This window comes from Sylvia atricapilla, chromosome 3, assembly GCF_009819655.1.
Source record: "Sylvia atricapilla isolate bSylAtr1 chromosome 3, bSylAtr1.pri, whole genome shotgun sequence".
In the NCBI taxonomy this organism is placed as follows: domain Eukaryota; kingdom Metazoa; phylum Chordata; class Aves; order Passeriformes; family Sylviidae; genus Sylvia; species Sylvia atricapilla.
In genome coordinates, this window is record NC_089142.1 from 24,224,554 (window position 1) to 24,245,895 (window position 21,342).

At 37.7% G+C, this 21,342-nt stretch overlaps 1 protein-coding gene across 1 annotated transcript in view; it reads right to left on the minus strand.

Annotated features, from left to right (window-relative positions):
• Positions 1-16,524, minus strand: part of HMGCLL1 (3-hydroxy-3-methylglutaryl-CoA lyase like 1) — a 75,851-nt gene extending 59,327 nt beyond the window's left edge. The window contains 5 exon segments of the mRNA XM_066314955.1: positions 15,824-15,967; positions 15,969-16,028; positions 16,030-16,240; positions 16,242-16,422; positions 16,425-16,524. Coding sequence (XP_066171052.1) covers positions 15,824-15,967; positions 15,969-16,028; positions 16,030-16,240; positions 16,242-16,422; positions 16,425-16,524 — 696 coding nt within the window.
• Positions 16,525-21,342: the final 4,818 nt, after the last annotated feature.

Here is a 21,342-nt window from a genome sequence, read left to right on the forward strand (position 1 = left end):
TTCAGCTAAAGAAGCTCCAATATGGCTGACGGAGATAAAAAATAAGTCAGGTCATCCTAAGGTTCACACCTAGAGGCTGATGATCTCAACTGCCAGGTTTGTTTAACTGCTAAGAGAACGCCACTCCAGAAGCACATAGGTCTCTTGTGCATTTTACAATGTACAGAACATCACTACCCCAGAAAGATGTCTCATATATCCTTTGTGCTTCCAATAGCATTAGGCATCCGTGTTTAGGCAATTGAGTCCCGTCCCATGTCTGCAGCAGGTATCACATGAACTTCAGATGCTGTAGATACCTACTTATGTCTTAATTCAGGGGTAGTAATCCCACGCAAACATTTCCATCAGATGAATTACATATCATTTTATGAATTATCCAGAGAAATTAGAGGAACTTCCTTGGGTTCCTCATTCTTTCAGTAGGGAATATATTCTTTTCGTCATCATAAATCAAGTTTTCAGCCTTCCTTACCAACATGATTCCCAATACATCCTGCTGCTGATTTTATCTTTGACATTAAATTTTTCTCTCTGAACAACTGGAAGACAGATAAATATGAAGAAGAAAGGAAGTAACTTCACTGTTTGTGGCAGACAATTTCAATCCAAAACATACTCTCTGCAGCTGACAATCTTACACATTAACAATTTTCCAGATATATGAAAGGCATCATACAGCATGTAAATACTTAGGTAGCATCAGCCCAATGAAGAAGATGCTAAGTCATTTCAGAGTATCTTTTTTGAGCAACTGGCATGATCTCTACTCTTCTGCTCAAACGACACCTTAGAAGCAAATCAGACCAGCTTAATTCTTGCCTCCTTGTTTTCCCATGACTCCTCTGTAAACAGACAATTCACATCGATCCATACCTGTGGGAAATGGATTTGTAGAGAATTCTCCAAGCTTGACAAAAAGCTCACATAGTATGCATCTGTATGCAAAATTTGAGATAAAAAAATGCTGGCTTAGAAATGTTATGGAATAACACAGACATTGTTGAGAGAGAAATAGAACTTGAAACAAGTTTCAAATTATGGCCTTGCAAATAGACTAGATACTTTAGAGAAATAGAACTATTAAAGATGCATTGTAGTAGGACCCACGAGGGGTAATTTTAGATTATTTGCTTTAGGGCATTAACAGCATTGTGTGGCAAATGATGATAAGCCAAGAAACACTTATGCATTGTAATTAAGAAATAGTTTAGCTTCTGATCGTGATGGCATGAATTGTAACATCCATACTGTCTCACCCTTCACATGAGACTGAAAATAGAATAAAAGTTTTTAAAACGCTTCTCAACTGCCCCATCTTTGGGTCAGAAAAAAGTATAATCTGACACATACCTGGCCCATGGGCCGACTTTGCAGCCTCACCCTGGATCTCTCTCATCACTATGGACCTGCCTGATGGGCACATGGCCAACTCTGTTAATCCCTACTGGACCAAAGCCTGACCATGACCCAACCTGGGACCTCCCTTAACCTCACAAAGTCATCCGATGACCTGGACTCATGCTTGAACCCACTCTAGACCTTCCCTCTAGGACATCACTCTAGGCGTACCCTTCTCACCCCACTTAGCTCCTGTGGGGCTGCCTGGTGACCTGCCTCAGATACCTCCCTTAGGGAACTGCTGCCCCTCACTGCTCCATGAGAGAGAAATTTCTTATTCTAGAGTTCCTTGTTACATCTGAACCTTGTTCCTTAACATCCAGTTCAAATATATACTGCCTGAGTATTTCTTTACCCCAAGCCAAACCAGGTGGGATTAGAATGCAGGCTATTTCTCCCTTTCTTTGCCCCTTTCTATCAGTTGCACCTAAAACAAAAGTGTAGTTGTTAATGCCTAGCACCCTAAGGATAAGCTTTGTTGATGGAGGCCAGAAATATCACACTTTTCAGATTAGAGGAGCAGCACTCATAAAATACATTTGAATATTAGTGTTTTTTTTGTATTAACTCTCTCTGATTTATCTCCTTACCCATTCGAAGCTACAGCTACCAGACACTATGACAGTAATCCCAAAGAATAATGTTTTATTCAAGCAATGAACAAGGATTTGACACAAAAAAATACACCAAAATCCAATAGCAAAAGAGCGCTGTCTGACACATTAACAGAGCCATGTTTATAAAAGAGAAATCTTAAGCATAATATGCAATTGTTCTAAATCACCTATCACACATACAATTGCTACAGACATACTAACTTTGCAAACCAATTTCGCAGCACAGTACTTCCCTGGTTTTAGCAAAATGCAGTGAGACGTAGCAAAACAAATAAGGAACTCCTTTCTATAAAAAAGCATAATTCTTTCAGACAAACACAAAATAACACATTTTCTAAAGAGATACAGAGTTAAAAAATCAATATAATCTCTGTCTGCAGGAGTCTGAGAGAGGGAACATGAGGAATTCCTCACTTCCCAGACTATTTTCCTTTTCATTAGATCAGAAGAGATCAACTCTCAAATACTTTGGGTGAAACACCTGCTGATTATTTTCTATGATTTGTAGTTTACTATTTTGCTTACAATGGATGTACTTAATGAATGGAAACCAGAACCTGCAGCTGCCTCCAGTACACAATTTACCTCATATAACCACCTGAAGTGAACTCAGCTTGAACTATGAACACACATAAACTGAAAGCCTGGAACTGTTTTGTTTAATTGAAAGGGTAGTCATACATTTGAATACTGTTTGGAGGTGTCTACTTTCACTTTTATTTTAAAAGAATAAAATATAATAATATATTTTTAAATGCATGAGAGGGTGAAAGTTGTTTTCTGTTGTTCTTTTTATATCACATTGAAGACTAAACTCATGTTCCTCCTAAGGTTATTACTCATTTTCTTCTTCCATGAGGAAGTGCAGACTTCAGAGATAGTAAACAAGCTTAAACATTCTTCACTTGGTTTGGAATCCATTCTGAAACTACCACTCTTAATCAAACAAATTACATGGGTTACCATAACTGATCTCGCAACAGTATCATTCTGTATATCTTTATGACCTTCTCAGTTTCTCCATAAACTAGATTTTCTTCTAGGTCTCCCCATTCTTTGAAGAGAACACAAAATGTAACAGTATTTCTTCCAAAACTGACAAGTGTTTTTCTGAGTAGCAGGATATAAAGCCATGAATTGTTAGCCCATATTCTTTAGCTTTAGTTCTGAATAAATCCTTTCTTTGCAACTTTTCATACATTGCTTTCAAACGCCAAAATTGTACAAAGCATAGATATGGGGAAATGATAGCACACAACTTAACTGGTGATATTATCTCAGGGATACAATAAAGGCTATGATGGATAGAAAATCAATAAAGCAGTATTTCCACTTTATGTAATAGTCATGAGCAAAATCTATTAATATAAGCATTTATGAAGAAACACATGTAAGTTTTAAACAAAACACAACTACTAGTAGTATTTCAGATAAGATAAATAAATATGAGAAAAGATAAGCATGTAATTTTTAACATTTAAGGTTTATTACTAATGTAGTAATTTCATTGTTATTTTCCTAACTCAATAGAAACAAAGCCAGTGAAAGTATACTGGAAAATATCTAAGAAACAATTCTGATGTGAAGACAGTAACAGATTCCCAGAAGTTTTTCTCTTTAATAAGCAATGGGAAGAAACGTAAATTATATGCATTGAATTCTATACATTACATATTTTAAATTGTGATCATCAAAGCCATGAGAGTTTATGCTACATTCTAAATATGCAGCCAAGGACAACTTACTAGATGTCAGTATAGAGTCACACAGACATCTCCTGTGGTCATGGCTTAAAATTTACTAAACACAAGCTCCAGTGGGTCAGAAAATTCCACAGGCACATGGCAGGCTAACAGAACTGCTGTTCTGACAGATCTTCAAAGAAGGAAATCTCAGGAACTGAAGACTGAGTGTCTAACAGAAGCAGCAGCCAGCTCTAAGAGTAACTGGAAACCACGTCCAATTCTCTGCCATGATATTGGATGCTCTCAAACAAACAAACAAACAAACAAACAAAAAAGTAGCATTTCAGGACAAACAGAAAGATATAATCAAGCTCAAAGATTGACCACTACCTTTAAAAACAAAGAAATACCCTCCTTAATATTAATGTCTATATTTACAAAAACTCATTCATAATCTGACAACAAAAACAATAAGCCACATTTGTCAAATAATGGTGTCCTGGGTGAGACAGAGTTGTCTGAATTATCATGGACAACTTGACTTGACACCTTCTAAAAACCATTTTTTACTGTTTTCAACAAATGTAGAGTACATGGAATAGAAGAGCCCTGAATACCGAAATTACAGCCAACAATACATGCAACCTAAAAAAGCACATAGATGTGCTGTAGTCACAGACAATTTTTGATAACAAAGAATAATGATCAAGGTATCTATTAGTAGTGTCAGGTGGTAGCAGAGGCATAGGCAACCACACTTATGTTATAATGAAATCAATAATAAATGGCACTAGAGACCTCTATTATTAACAGAAGGCCAACATAGCCAGTCACTTCAGCAAAAATTAAAAATGTATTTTCAGGACATGGTGTATACATTACCTTTTTCTATTTCCCTAAATGCTTCCCTTGGCTAACAAGCAGCATTTCTCCATTAACCAAGCTGATTTACAGCCAACTCACTTTCATCCATATCCCTATCTTGGTCAAAGCCTGGAAAAGCAATTATACTCTGCCATCTGGGCTGGATTAAAAGGATACAGAGAATGGAGATCAACAGCATACTGATGACACTGGAGCCAAAACCTCCCACACTTTCCTTTACTATTATTTATGGTAATAGTATTATGGTGTTTTACAGGCAAGACTATAGACACAATTCTAGAAGGGAGAAAGAGTGTTGTTTTTCCACACACATTGAAAAAGCAGAGGCATGATCATCATTACAAATCCAACATGTGCAAGTAATTTACTCTTTCAAATACTTTGGGATATCAGTGGCGGGGGGGTGGAATTAATATATTGACAATTCGGCCCATCCACCCTATCAGGTAAGTCTCTCTAAATAACTCCTTGTCAATAAAAGAGATTTATGCATAGTTCTTTAAGAATTAAAAATAAGAGCTGAAAGCAAATCAACTATTCTCCATTACTATTGCAATCAAAACCATCTTCTATGTCCAAAGGCTGGACCTAAAAATCGAGTAAATCATGAATTCAAATACAGGTGGCCCACCACTATGTTTTCTATAGCTCTCTTTCCAAGGGACACTGATTAAAATGACAGTATTTTAATGGCTATTTATTTCATCAGTGTTGGCAACTCACCCTCCAGGAGAATTTGAAATAAATAAAGCTCTTAAGAAAAATAACATCTGTAAAGTGTTATCATAATAATTTCCCAATAATGATAAGGGAATTATAACTTGAACACTACGCCATTCTCAATGTTATAAAAATCTTCCATTTTCACAATGAAATTAGTCAAATGTGAGCATATTTAAAGAATATAATTTTCATCCTGTTTCACCGAAAAAAATTTAATGCATTAAAATTTTTCCTTATAAGAAATTTTAAAAATATAGAGATATAAGGTGTTTGTTTTTAAATAAACATTTCAAGTATTTTATCACTTTCTAAAGGCTTACTAAAAAATACTCATGTAATAATGATATGTCACAGCATCTTCTGAATTGGTTAAATTTCTAATTTATTACAATAAATAGTAATGTAATAGTAAATTTTGGCACGCTCTAATCATGTAAACCTGAAAACAGTAAAGTGGAACAAGTAGAAGAAAACATATTGGTAATGGAGGAACTACAACAAAGACAAAACCAAACTGAGAACATATAACTTTGAAATGTTTGAGAAAATTAAGGGTTGTCATGGCAAAATGAATCATGATATTTCTTAATTTTTTATTGCTTTCACTTCTAGGCTTTGCACATTCGGGAAGTTTGGGGGTTTTTAAGCCTCCAAATTCTGGATAATAAAGTGCTCAACTGATGAGAAAGAAATGTATGTTGTTGTAAAATTGGTAATAAGACCAGTGTAACTAAGGACAAGAAAAAAGGAAAAAATACCTAGCAGTACTACTATTTATTAGCTGTGCTTTCATTTTACTGTGACTCATAATCATAACTGAAGGATTTTTCCAAACATTGACAACAGATAATACTATATGGACTAAATGGCAGTGTACCCATACCACTCATTAAGCTCAAAATGTCCTGAAATGTTCTTAATTATAAGACTTAATTGGACTTTAAAACACCTGAACTTAAGTATCTACACAGACATGTCTAAAGGTGTCCTAGGTATCCCTGTACAGTCAATGTACATATTCACATAAAATGTCTTAAGGTTCTCTAAACACAGCAGGCAGGACACAGGACTTGTGGCGTTCTGGAAGCTGGAGATAAAGCAGAGTATTATAGGGAATCATAAACGGTGTCAGCAATGAAGACTGGCCAAGTGAATGAAGCTGCTTAGCACTTTCAGCAATGGCCAAAAGCATATCCAACACCTCAGCAAACACTAGGGATACAAGTCAAATGGCTAATTAGAGGCACTCTTCTGCATTCGGGATGCATCTGACTTGACCTCTAGCCATTGTGCCAGAGAGTGCGGGTCTCCTGTAAATCCTATTCAATACCTGCCAACCCTATTAGCCATCTCAGCTACCTTAGGGAATCTCACATGGCACCAGACAACAGTGCTTAGGAAATTGAATCAAGTCATGAATATCAAAAAATGGCAGGGAGATGAGAAAATTCTCAATCACCAGTTGATTCCTCTCTGCAGAGCCAACAGCCAACTGGCTTAGTAGCTTGACTTACGATCATCTTCATTCATCCCATTCTGGCAAAAGTGACATGCCAAGCCAATGAACTGGCCTATACTCTGTCTTCTCTTTCCCCAATAAAGCATTAATGTACACTGCTTTACTTCCTATGAAGCTAGTATATAGTTCGATTCAAATTATGTTTCCAGAGTTTTAAATATTCAGCTGTGATCAGCTGTGGATTCTGTTAAATCTTTTCCCTAATCCCAGTGTTCCACATGATATACCCTCATCACTTACCTTGTTCCTCCATTTCTCACATACTAACACCCATATTTAATCTCATCTTAACTACTTGCATTAAAAGTAAGCCCTAAAGCCACATACAGTTCCTTTCCAGATGCTGCTGTTGAATTATTTCCCTGTGGGTTTCACCTAACATTCCAGCAATGTCCTCTGGCGCTTCAGTCCACACATCTCATCCATTCAAAGCCTTTAAACATCTTTTTCCAAGAAACTCATAAACTAACACCTTTATTCCCACACAAAACAGCTAACATCTGTGGACAAAAAAAAACCCCACTCAAAGAAGAAATGTCTACCCAGCACAGTTTTTTCACCAGTGCACCTTTTAGCCGTTTTTGCATGTAATAAATCTGTTTTTGTCACAAGAGCTGCTGAGAACGACTCTCATAAGAATATTTAACCCAAATAAATTCACATGCAATGCCACAATTGGAGGAACTTTCATTCATTTACCTCAAGCTGTAAAATAAATCTCCATTTACCAAGGGAATTATCTAGAAATAGTATCAGCTACAACAACATTCCAACAATATCATTTCCTTATCACCTGCAGTATCTTTTCCGTCTTTTGCAACATCAGAATTTTGTCCCAAATGTTAATCAAAATCTTCAACATTGATATGATGCCTAACCCAGTAAAAGTTAGAAAAGAAAAGCTAAGAGCTGATTACTTCTAACTGCAGAGAACTTAAATTTGAAAGGCAACCCTTAGAACTGTCCCTGGAAGTATTTTTCTGAAATGCAAACCATGCGTTTAGCAGTTTTCTGATTCCTCTGAAGTGATTGATTAAAGGACCAGAAAATAAAATATGTATCTGAATAATAATATCTTATGTAATATTTTTTTTATTATTCATTTCATGTTATGTCCCTATCAACATATTAAAAATAGAAAAAAATCATTCATCTCTACTGCAGTGCTTAATTTTAAAATGTATGCAACCATTTTGGCATCTCCACCCCAAAAGGGCTATAGAAGCATACATCACACAGCAGTAATAAAATAATTCCCTTTTGCTGAAAACCAAAAATGATGATTTTTTTTTACAGGTATTTAGCACAGTATGAAAGTCTGATTTTGATCATGCTCTTATCTTAAAAATATTTCAGATCAACCAATAAAGCAACTTCTCTCAGAATTTCAATATCCTGATGAGTTTTCCTAAGTGACACAAGATAGATGGATTAGCTAGAGAGAACCTTTTCCTACATATGTCTGAATGATTTTTATTTCTATTCTTAAAATTATTATTTTCTGTTCTAGCGTTTTCTGAGGTTCAATTAATTGATAAGCCTTACTAAGTGCATAGTACATGACACTGTATATCAAGGTCCACATCTGCATTATCTGCATCAGCAAAGTTTTAAGGTGGCACATTTTGCCCAGCAAGTTCACAATACCACACAACATCATCTCTTTCATACTTCACCTATCTTTTAAAATATACATTTAGGGGAAAAGAAGGATGATACAGAAAATATTATACCTTTGCTGAAAGAACAAGAGAGTTAAAAAATAGAAGAGAATTCAACACAGCCTGAAGTACTAAATAACTGCTTTCCTGAAGCCCTCCACAGTTTCTTTAAACATACTTTCTTTCATACTTGACACATTAAAGATTTTCAATGGCCTTCGGTTCCTAAAATTTTTTGAGAATCGCCACCTTCTTTAAACACCTCAAATATTTACGTAGTGAAAGAAATATGGATGACAAGAACTCAGCTTTATCTCTGGACTGTACCTACACTGCACCAGTTTATTATTGCATAAACTGAAATTCAAACACACTTCCATAATCATGTGAATCTTTCAACCCAGGTACTGCAAGAGTTGAAGCTATCTTTTTTCCTCAGAAGCACCAAAAAAATAGTCCTATCATTAAAGTGTAGAGAAAATAAGTGTAACTTTATCCTAGGTACCAAGCATTCTACCCTTACAAGCATTCTAGGTACTCAGCATTCCTTCAAAGTGAAAAAAACCCTAAAGTGAGATACAAGCCACTATAGCAACAACAGTTACTACTGTTCATTACTAACCACATCAGACAGTTCAAAACCAGAAAATTTAATTAATTAGGAGCAGTAAATATTTTGCTTTATGAAAACTTCTATGCCTGATCAGCTGGTACAGTAATCTTCTAAGGTGAGATTTGCTTATCAAAAGTGAAAGACAGAAGATGCACAAATTGTAGATAAGATAATGATTAAAAGATATTCTGATTTATTTCAGTAGGAATTAAATTTGTATCTGATTGATCTTCGGCAACTCATTTATTTTCACTCCCAGGTGAAGCAATGAGAAAAGAATGATTGCAAGCTGCAAGAATTTTAAAATTATGATTTGACATGTAAGGTGTCTTAAATCAGTTCTCCTCCTTGAGCTGGCATAGGAGGAAATTAACTTCACTGTGCCCATATTTAGGCTTTGAAGGAGATGAAGGTGGGGAAAGTCAAAAATGAGATCTCACCAAAGAGGAGATATGGAGTCTGAGTAAAAAACTTCCTGTGCATTTTTTTAGTTCCTAAATTTTCAAAGCAAATTCTTTACAATATTTCCATCTTTATCATAATGTTTTTAACTCCCTTAATAATCCCAGTATAGCATAGGTATCCATCAACTAAGCAGCTCCTGTTATCTGTCCAGTATGTACAGGCCAATGGTATATAAGAACTGAAAGTGAATGACTTGGCTGTAGGTTTGACTTACACTTCATTATCAGCCTCTTAAATTCTAACATCCTGTTTGGCACCCCTCACAAACCAACTACTCAGCCTTTTCAGACCTTCTCTCTTCAATGTTCTTGAGATCTTACTCTGCAGCATGTAAAATACCCGACTGAAAAAGTTGGCATGAGTCTAATAACTGGATCTTCTGAAGGGGAAACTCCTCTTGACTTCAAAGAATATTTTACAAAGAGCTCAATACTGCACTCTCCTTACTCCAGTTAAATTCACTGGGAAAGTGTTTTATTTACTACCTTCAGTGTCAGCATGTATTGTATGTCATTCATCATTTCAAAATTCAACAAGAAAAACCAGCATGCTGATATAAACTTAATAGAGTTTTATAATTTAAATTATAATATCTTCTACTTTATTCTTCTATTTTATTTTTATAATAACTTTGTATGCTCTACATCTTATGAACACTAAGAAAATAAATGTTCCTTGGAATCTGCAACAAAGGAAGAAAAAAAGGTCCCATTCTTGGGACATTCTTGTAATGTATCCACTGAGAAAAAGACCCATTTAATGAGTTCTGTATTGACAAGGCCTCTGCTTGTAGAAGAATACAGAGGGGCTGGAAGAATGTAGAATTGGAAACCAGAAATTTTGTAGTATCTTAGTGATCAATTATTTGGTCTTAGTTTATATGAAAGACACCACAAGGTCAGGATGAAAACACAGAATGAGGTAAGAATGGTGGTCAAAGTAGAGGGAAAAAAGATCTTTGCCCAGTTAAATTAACATACTTTCTCTATAAAGATTTCATTCATTATTTTTAAATAGTGCCATCCTTTGAAAGAGTTAAGAAACAAAAACTGCAACATAACCAGGAAAACTACCTTGTTTTTTTCTACTTATATGCAATTTTCATCAGATTAAAAAAAAAAAGGTAAATTATGTATGGTAATTGCCATGGTAAATTAATAAATTTGCAATATTGTTATCAGAAATTTTATAGTCTTCTTAACTAGATAAATTAAATTAAAAAATGAAAATAGCCTAAATAGTTATTTGATAAGACCCTGTAAATGTTAATTTATTCCTGGAATATATAATTACATGGACATAAATTACATGGAGATAAAAAGAGCATGAAATACAGTACGTCTCAAATCAGTTCCTCTGAGGTGTACCTAAAAGACTCAAATAAAAGAGATCCGCTGTCTCCTCCCAGGTTACATAACACCATATCCCTCATTTATTATGCTGTAATTTGAATCATGAATCAAACATAACTAAGACATATACAATTGTCAGATGGACTGTGGGTTTTGTTGCTATTCTTGAGTTACTTTAAAAATAATTTTGAGAGGTTTCTAGCATATGTTTAAAACATGAAAATCTGTTACAAAATCTAAACTAGCAAATTAAAACTGCAAAAGTAAGATACTTGTGTGCATCTCTCAATCCAAGAGTGTCATGCAGTGAGGAGATGAGGGAATCTTAGCCTGTGCATTTTCAGTCTGGATATTTAGACATGTAGCACATAAATCATTGCAATCAAGGCTCTGAAACATAAGTTAGCTGTCTAAATTAGACGACCCAAGTTTTTGCTCGTTATTTTACGTATTTAACACCTAGAATTTCTGTTCCTCTCCAGTTATAAAACTTTCCAGTAGTAACATCCTGAGCAACTGTTAATGATTCTGGATGTAGCATTCCATATGACAGCCAAAGTCTGTGACAGAAATCCTACAACATAACATAGCACACATTAGCATTATTTAGACAGATTACACCTCCTAGAGTCACAGCTACATCCAGCAGAGTAAGAGACTAGAGTCTTATTTTTGTCTTATTTTTCCTTTATTTGTTCTAAGTGTAGGTAGCTCTCACCAAACCACAACTACTAATAAATTCTTATTTTACTATACCCCTTAGTACACCTAGGTAGTATTACCTAAATGCAAGAGTTTAAGAAAAAGATGCTAATAATTTAGCCATGTTTAACCACTACCCTCCTGCAGAGTAGAATTCCCTAGTTTAAAGCAGCAAATGAGTACTCATGCTAAAGCTGACTCTCTGACCTTAACAAAGTATTGTAAGCCACGAAATGTAATTTAAAAAACTGGACATGGAATTGTCTCTATTTTAAAACATTTAAATGTCTAGTCCTCTATTCCTTACCATATAATCTTTAAAAGTTCTTAAAATCCAAACAATTTTCACTACTATGGAAACCACATCATATAATCCTTTTAGTAAACCTAAATCATATCCTAATTACTGTGATTACAAAGTTGCTAAAGAATTCCACCAATGGATAATTTGCTTTTAAATTTCTACTTTGTATTTATTATATGGACTGCGTATAAGTGTGTGTTTGTGCGCAGCAACATCTTCTTTTATTTTAAGCAGCTAACTCCTCTTCTTCCCACCCTGTCTGCACATCCACCAGGTCTTAATTCTAGATATTAAACAAACCTAAGTCATTTTACATTTTACCTCCCTTTTCCCAATCATTCCAGTGGTGCAAGATCTAACTTATTCCAGCCAGAATTCAATTTCTTGAACATGACTAAGCAAAACTGAACAGATACAGTTTCTTTGCAATGGCATCAACATCTCCCTGTTTGCCTGGAAATACTTGATCCACTGTATCTGAGGACCTAACTTGATTTTTTTTTACAGCTATATTGGGAGCTCATAGTCATCCAACAATTTGTGAGGATTCCAAAGTTCTTCTTCAATCTTTTCTAACAATAAGGTCAAAGTTTCTAGTTTGGATTATAGGTCTCAAAGCACCTAATCATTCTGTATCCTTGAATTTCATCCCAGTCTTTTACACTTCTTTAGCCATCCAGCTCTTTCCTGCTGTGCCCTTAGTATATTCCTAGTGCATCAAAATTCCATTCTAGTCTACATGAAAATAAAACATTAAGTCTGTAGGATAAGGCCAATGTGAGTTACTCTCAGACAATCTCTCCTCCAGCAAGGTTCCTGCCTGAGCTTTTCACAAAGAACAACACAACGTACATTACACACTCTGTTCACGTCCTGTGAGTCACCATCAGGAAGGACCTTGATCACTGCAGAAATCTCCCCAATACTGCAACATCTGCAGCAACCTCTTTTCTGCATAGATGCCAGCACATTTTACAGTTCTGTTATAAATCCATGCCTTTAAAAAATTCTCCTATTGGAGACTAGGAGAGATCACTCCTCTTTAGTAATAAAAATATCCACCTTTAATATTAAGTTAATCAGACCTGTTAATAAAAACCATGTACATTGGGGTAATGCTAAGAAAATGAAGCTGAACTGTATTCCCTGCATGAAGCATTATGGAGGCATTCTGAACCAAATGGTTAAGAAATTAAGAATATGGAGAAAGACAAACACACTGCAACAGGAATGTGGAGTCTCATTGACTAGTTGGGTGTTTATTTGACACAACACAGACTACTCTAAACAAAACTGAAATAGTTATTAGTAACTTCTACAACTAGCTAGTAGAAAATTCTATTTACTGTCTATTTAGCCAGCTAGCCAAATTACTTTTCATCTCTCCTTTTTAATTTTACTACTCAAGCAATTCTATCTTTTAAAGTCAAATATTGTTCTAAAAATACCACCAAAATGGTTGACCAAATGAAACAGAAAAAATAATAGAAAACAAAGACTAAGACATCCCACTACTCACCCTACAACCCATTATTTCACCTCCACTAGAGCTTCAAGTGGTTAAACCTGGACAGGACTACAAATTAGTCAGCACAGTATATAACCAAGTTTTTATATATTTGGAGTTTTTAGACAAAATAGAATGATTTTATCTTTACAAGAGCCCTGGCAGCAACATTTACATTTTACTCGATGGTTAAAAAAAAATCCAGAGAAACTTCTGAAAATATTTCAGCAAGTAAATAAACTCTTTATTTTTATCAGCCATGAAAGCATTATTTCTGGGAAACTGTTCTTGCACCTAAACCCCCTTTCCTATTTTATTTCTTAGTATATCCTCATAAATACAATTGTAGTGGTGCTACCATAACTATCTTGCATACACTCATCATAAAAAAAAAATACCAACAAACCTTTTTACAACCTTTTTTGAGCTAGTACAGTTTCTAGATCATGTAACAAGAAACACTTCTTTCTTGAACAGGATTGGTATGGAATGCACTCCTACATAAGGAAAACCTTTGTGGGTTGTTTAAAAATTCATGAGAAAAATGGAAATTTGAACAGAGTCATGTAAAGTCACAGCAAGGTAATGCAGAAGCAAATGTTAAAACATGAACAATAACCAACTCTGGATTTAATCAGTGCACTGTGCAGCTCACACCCACATCAATGTGCACAGGGAGATTGTCTGCTGTTGATTCTCATGTTTGCTGTTTACTGATGAAGACATCATTCTGTATCCTTGGAGAAGGAAAAATGGTGATGAAAATGAAAGAAGAGCACTGCAAAAATTAAGTAAAATGATCCATTACAACAAAGAAAACCTTTTTTAAATCTACTATTTTCTGAGAAGATGTAAATGATTGTTTTTGACTGAAAATCCACTCTGTTGCAAAAGCCTTTTCAAACTCTTCATCTGACAGGGGGAGAGAGACTGATACAATCAAGTGGCATACCAAGATATTTTGAAGGCAACTTTTAAAAAGTGTTCAGACCTTTTGAAAGGAAATAAGACACCAAAACATAGTGAGGGCACATGAACAGAATTATAGTGCTTTGCTTCAGGCCTAATTAATAACAGTCCATTAATTCTATTTTATTTCTTTACCATAAAAAACACATTAAAAAAAAAAAAAAGTTGATTTTTTCCCCCAAATTTTAATGCTGGATACACACTATTCCCAGGGAATGATAAGTGGAAGCTGTATGGGGCTTACCTATACAAAGCCCCATGCTCACAACAATGTTGCTTTGGGAATTCCATACACATATTTTTTGAGATATGAGGCTCAGACCATCTGAAGCAGAATTAAAATGCTGCCAGTTTTCATACCACTCAGAACATTTTTCATCACCTCTCCATCTCTGAAGGTTGCTACCCAGTAATTACATTTCACTTCCAAAGAGTGGAGAAAAATAGAAGACAATCTCACTGCCTATCTGAAAACAGAAGATGTAACAAACAAGAGGTGGTCTTAAAAATAAAGAAAATTAAAAATATATTTAAATTTAATTTAAACGATTTTGTTCTAGGCTTGGCTTATGTTTTTAAAGGTTTGAAGCAGTAATTACTGGAGCTGGAGTTGGACTGATGTTGTTGGACTGGAGCTGTTCAGAGAGGATATGTTGGTAACTTTCCTTATTTCCCTGCAAAGCCGTGCTTAGGACAGTCAAGGCCCGTGGTGTTGATCTGGCAGCTTGTCCCGGTGCCTCATCTAACCTGCACTCCCCGAGGGCAGCCACTGTCCACACCTGCTCCCAGCTCCCAGGCAGGAGGGTGAGCGGCCACCTTCACTGTCCCCGCCGTGACATCCCGCCGTGACATCCCGCCGCTCTGCCCCCGCACGCCTCGGCCGCACGGCTCTTCCCTCCACAGCAAACGCGCCCGCCGCACTCGTGTGAGCAACACAAGCTGCGTGCAGCAAGGGCACTGCCGTGGCCTCGCCCAAGTGCGTGTCACCCTGGCATTTTATGATTTTTCACGCAGTGAACGATCACGCGTGGCGAGGACGACTGCTGGGTGGGTTTTCCACTGCCTCACCGCCCCCAGTGCCACCCACCTGTGATCGCACTGCCGGGAACACGGTGCAACACCGGCCATGTGCTCAAAGGCTGGCCGGGCACAGCCCAGCGGCGCGGGGCGGTGGGTAAGGGCCTCCCCCCTCGCCCGCTGCTCCGGACAGGAAGGGAGAGGGGACACAGGGGAGACAAGGAAGAGAGAACCGAGCGGGCAGGAGCAGCAGCGCCGCAGGGAACGTCTCTGGGCGGCGAGGGGGCGGCGAGGGGCGGTGAGGGGGCGGTGAGGGGGCGGCGGCGCCCCGTCCTCCCCCTAGTGGCTGCCGCGCCCCGTAGGGCTGGCCCCGTCCCATCCCTTGACCCGCGCCGGGCGGTACCTGCGCGGAGTGCGCGGCTGCGGGCGGCTCCGCGATCCACAGCTGCTCCTTGAGGAGGTGCTGGTAGCTGAGGCAGTGCTTCAGCGCGGACGGCACCGTGCCCATGGCTCGCCCGGCAGCCGCCGCCGCAGGGTGGGCGCAGCCTCGCGGCCCGCGCGCGAGCAGCCCCGCGATTGGCGGAGCGCGAGCGCCGCCGCGTCCCCCCCTCGCGCGGCTGCGGCGGCCGCCGCCTCACGCCCGGCGGCCGCGGGCTTCGCCTGGTGCCTCTCCTCGCCTCCTGCCCCCCGTCTTCTGCCCCTCTCGCCTCCTGCCCCCTCGCCTTCTGCCCCTCTCTCCTTCCCGGCTGAGGAGCCGCGGCAGCGGGTGGCCGCGCTCGCTGCGGGCTCGGCCGGCGCCGCAGCAGCCCGCAGTCGCGGGGTGTGTGCGGGAGAAAGCGCTGGGGAGGGAGGACAGGCAGCCAGCCGTCCTGCCCCGCATGGCCCCTGGCGCTCCGCACGCCCGCGGGACACTGGGCCCGGGCTGACCTGGCAAGGCTTTAGGCAGCAGAGGAGAAAGAGAGGAGCGAGGGGAAGGCACAGGGCTGCTTCCAGACCAAGCATGTCCTGTTCGGCGTCCCGGGGCTGTGCAAATGATGCAAGATAAACCAGGTCGTGCTTGCTCGGGCGTCCAGGTGACACGGCGCTTCGTGCACACTCTGGCATTTCTGCTTTCCATTTAGGTAGCAAAATCTTAGAGCATAGCAAATGGAGTACTATTCAGGTTTCTACAGCTCTCTCCACAGCAGCCATTCGTATTTTATCTGCTCCCTTATATTCATTGTGTCAGCCAACTTTCCAAACTCCTCTCAGGCAAAAATTGTTTCTGGATCATTTGTTTTCTGGAGTATCAGGAATATTTTGTTAAATTTATTAACCTTTCTGTCAATCATTTTCGGCAAAAGATTAATCGTTTGCCACCAAGTCTCTGTTTCAGTTGTTCACAGATAGATATGATGCTCTCAAAGCTCCAGCTTTCTTTTGCAGTTTTGCGTTTCATCCTTGTCGTTCTGTGCATCTAAAAATTGTATTTCCATAGCCACTGTAAACCAAAACTGAATGCTAATTGATTGCCTGGGAAGCTTTTGTTTTTCAAGGATAATCATGGCTTTTCGGTAATAAGGTATAATGTAAAAAATTAAGAATATTACTGGTAGTTATCTCTGCAATTTCAAATCTGGCCACTGAAGAGTGCCAGGAGGTTTTTTTTTTCTGACTACTATCTGATGCAGTTAGTATCTTTTCTGCCTTTTTCCAGTAAAATATTTGTGAATTCAACATGCTTTTATTTTTGCAGTTCAAAATTCCACTTAAATGCTGGCTCTGGTCTTGATAGAGACCAACAAAAGACTTGCTTTGGTCTTGTTAGCTGTATAGTTAGGGATAAAATGTAGAGAAGCTGGCAAAAAAATCATACCTTTCTTTTTTGTATCCCAGTGAGAGCAAGTTTATCAATGATGTGGTATATGTGAAGGGAAAGGCACTTAATTAATATTAATAATTTCATTTTCACTTTTCTGTACATTCCATAGCCAACTGGAAAAAGGATAAAAATTGCAATTGCAAGAAAGTTCAGAGTATGTCTGGGAATAAAGTGTACCTCTCCTACCTACCTCGCCTGTTCTCGAGTCACTCCAGTTCCAAAGTCAAATTTCATATGGCCTTTAATCATCTTTCTTGCAAATACCTCTGAAAATAGCTGCATTGTAATGCTCTGCAGGTAGTTTATATATCAAACTGCTATTTTCTCCACATCACATCTCTTCTAATGGAATTGTTTTTATGTCTTACTGTTTTGCTTTTATAAGGCTTAAAACCTTGGTGGGCTGTTCCAGCCTACACCCAGTGTGAATGTTTACTGCCACAAACCTGCTTCAAGACTCAAAGTTCTGAGTCCATACATGCTGAAAAAGAACATCTTTATCTGAAATCCCAGTGTTGTTGGGCAGAGAAGGAAAATATAACCCCAAATATAAAACATAATCCCAAATTGAGTTCTCAAGCAAGGGTTTCTCATTGCTTCTTTTCTGTTCTACCTCTCATTCTCTCTGCAATCAGAATTTGTTTTTCACCTTTGGCAATTTTGCACTGAATTTTTCGATTGTTCCTTCTAAATGCAAGGACTTGTTTCAAAAACAAGAGACATATAAATAAAACATATTCAGCTGAAACATACATATTTCTTGGGAGAAGGGTGTGATAATTTTTCTATTGAAAAAGGCCCTGTGTGGTAAAATCTTTAGAGCTAAAATAGAATGTTATTGCTAAACATGAGTCATGTTGGACAGCACAGAGGGAAGAAGCTCCAAGAGGATTGTTTTAGGCACAATCCAAGAGGATTGTTTTTTGCTTGCAGATGCTACGAAACTTACTCCACCCCACTTTATGAGTTAATGAAGGTAGATACCCTTGTCCTATGATAGTACCAGTATATTTACTAATTGAAGGGTTTGCAGGGTCATGTAAAGAATAATGGACACTTCTGACAGATCTTTCTGTAACAGCACGTGGGCCTCTTGTGGTCTGGACTTTTATGTGCCCTGTGCTGTTCCCTGTTTTGATTCTGCATGTCTTTTGTTCAACAACAGCATTTTGGAACAACTTCAGTTTAGTAGAACACATGGAGGGGCTCAGATGTGTTTAGTGCTGTATCAGGATAGTGAGTAGAAATTGCACATGACTGGCTTTTGGCTTTCCATCTGTCTCTTAAAACTGTTTATCTTTCTGATACTCCTCTGAATTTATCATTGTCATTGGCTCACACTGCGTTCTGGTCAAAGGTTTTAAAACGTTTATTAAAAGGAATGCTTTTCGCTAAAATAAATAATCTCTTATAGAAGTCATGCCACCAAGCCAACCAGATGGGGAGAACAGGCTTATTTGTGTAATACGCAGAGTAACTCCAAACACTATCACAAAAGATGTTTCTGTACTCATTGTTCCCATCCAGTTACACAGGTAATTGGCAGTCAGCTCATTAGGAGTGGAAACATAAAGCTGTTGGATTTCCTGCAGTGTGACACAAAACCTTGGCCAAGAAAGGCATGGTAAAAATAGGTTGATCGTTTTTAAGCATCTAAAAGAAAATAAGAAAGTTGTTTAAAGAGTGATTTGATGACAGCAAGAAGGACAGAATCAGAAGCAAGGGAGCTATTCATACTGATGATAATCATAAGTGCCAAACTGGCAAGCAGCCAAAGTGCCTACTAGGCAGGGATCAAAGACACATATGGTGAGTCTCAAACAACAAGTAAGCCATAGAATTCTGGCAAGCATTGCAGGAATAATATGCTCCAGCCCTGACAAAGATGATGGCTGAAAAAAAATACAATGGGGCTACCAATACTGGATCATACCTCAGGGAAAGAAAAGCTTTCATCATTTCAGTTTTATTGGAGAAAAATGTAGATAACTTCTCACATATGGTAGGTCTGGTTGATCTAAATTGATGGGAAGTGTAACACAATGTTAAAAAATATCCTTTACAGTTGTGGCAGTAAATCAGTATTCCATTAGCTGCAGCATCATTCGGAGACGGCATTCTTCAGAGAGTTAGTAATAGATTTACTTTGCCAAAGTAAAACTATATCCCAGGTGATAGACACCTGGCATTTGAAACAGACACAATCAAGAAGTCCAAGTTAACATCTTGCCAGATGTTGGAGCCTGTTCTTCTCTATTCTTTCACTAATTTGGTCAGGTGGCAGGGTTTACGACAACTAGATCACAATGTAAAACAAGCAGAAACAAAAAGGGACACATTTAAACTTTAGTCTCATGCTACTAAGCAGTATCAAATAGGAAAAGAAGGAAAAATTTGTGAGTTTAGATCTGGTTTCATAGTTATACACCCATACACAGAGTCATTAAAAAAGGGACATGTCATAAGCTATGTTATTTTACATTGTGAAGTGTGCTGACTTTTACACTGGCAAGAATGGTACTCAGCAGCCCTTTGGGTCTTTGGGTGGTCTTCAAAGTACCAGCACTACATCACTGCATAAAATTGTTATGAGGTATATTCAGGACAGCAGAGAATTGTAGCAGAAAGTGCTTATTTATGGATAACACTTTCCATTTGAGATATTTCCATAACTGACAGAAATGCTGCTGAACCAAATGTGTCCCTTGTCTGACTCCATCATTTAGACTGTAATTTCTTTGTCTCAGTGACCTGACCTACCACTCGACAGTATCAGGAGAAAATATGAGCCAATTCCTGAATGGATTTTCAAGGTGCTATTACAATGTTTAACACTTGCTTTTCAGAGGAAGTGTTTTGCCTACTGTTATGCAGACTTTGTTTCAATCTCTTTGTTTCATATCAATGTACTTAGTATCTCCATCTTCACCCAGTCTTCTCTGCCAATAAATACTGATGTGATTTCTTATAGGGATTATAAGGTGCAATATGCAATAACCTCTCAAGTTCTTCCTCTCTTTATGTTATTAAGAGACAACAAAAAAACTGGTTGTCAGTGAAGCCAGTTTTCTTGTTTTTCAAAAAAGTGACCCTTTTGCATCATGTAGAATAAAGAGGAACTATAAATTACTCTTAGGAAATGTTTGTTGGACAAAGAAATGCTAGGACAGCTTTTATGTATATCCATTGCTTCTCAAATAGAGAGCATTTATCAAAGTTTAGTCAAAACAGAAGAACATAACCACCTGAAAATTGTGCCTGCACTGCATTCTGGGAGTAGTGCTTTCCAAACAGGAAAAAAGAATTAAAGACTGAACCTTTTCTGTTCTCTTAGGGAGCAATTCTTCCGATTTATTTTAAATATATATTTTTAGTATCAAGTGAACCATCTTCTACAAACTATATGTAATTTCTCTATTTCAAACTTGTCCAGCAAGTGAGAATGAATTCTCCAATAAAGCACACAAATGTATGTAGATGCTATGAACCCAAAAGCTAAATTTACATACTCTTTTTTTATTTTATTCTTCTAATTAATAAGTTAACATGCAAAATGTGTTTTGTTGGCATACCAGTTATAAGTGTTTGAGGGCTTTTTGAGGCATTTGCCATATAAGTGTACTTTTAAAATTACTTGCAGTATGTCCCAAATTGCTATGCCTCTGTCATTGTTCCAGAGCAATAGCTTAAATCCTAGTGCAGTGATCTAGGATTTTTTTCTATTTCTTCTATCACCAACATTACTCAGCTTACGACAAAAAAATAAAAAACAATAATGGAGAAGTTTTCTGGTGCAGTAAAAACTTGTTTTATTTGGCAACTCAACAGTAAAAAAAGGAGAGTTGTTACTGAAGAGACAAAGAAAAGTTTGTGTTTGCATATAAAAGATGTGCTTGCCAAGGTAGTTTGCTCATGTTTAATATGATAGTTTAATGTTTTTCAATTTACTTCATATCATTTTGCCTAAACAATGTGCAATTAAAATGTATATCCACAGTAACTGAAAGCAGTTTTTAAATTATCAACAAGACAAACACTTTTGGACAAAATACTACCAAATA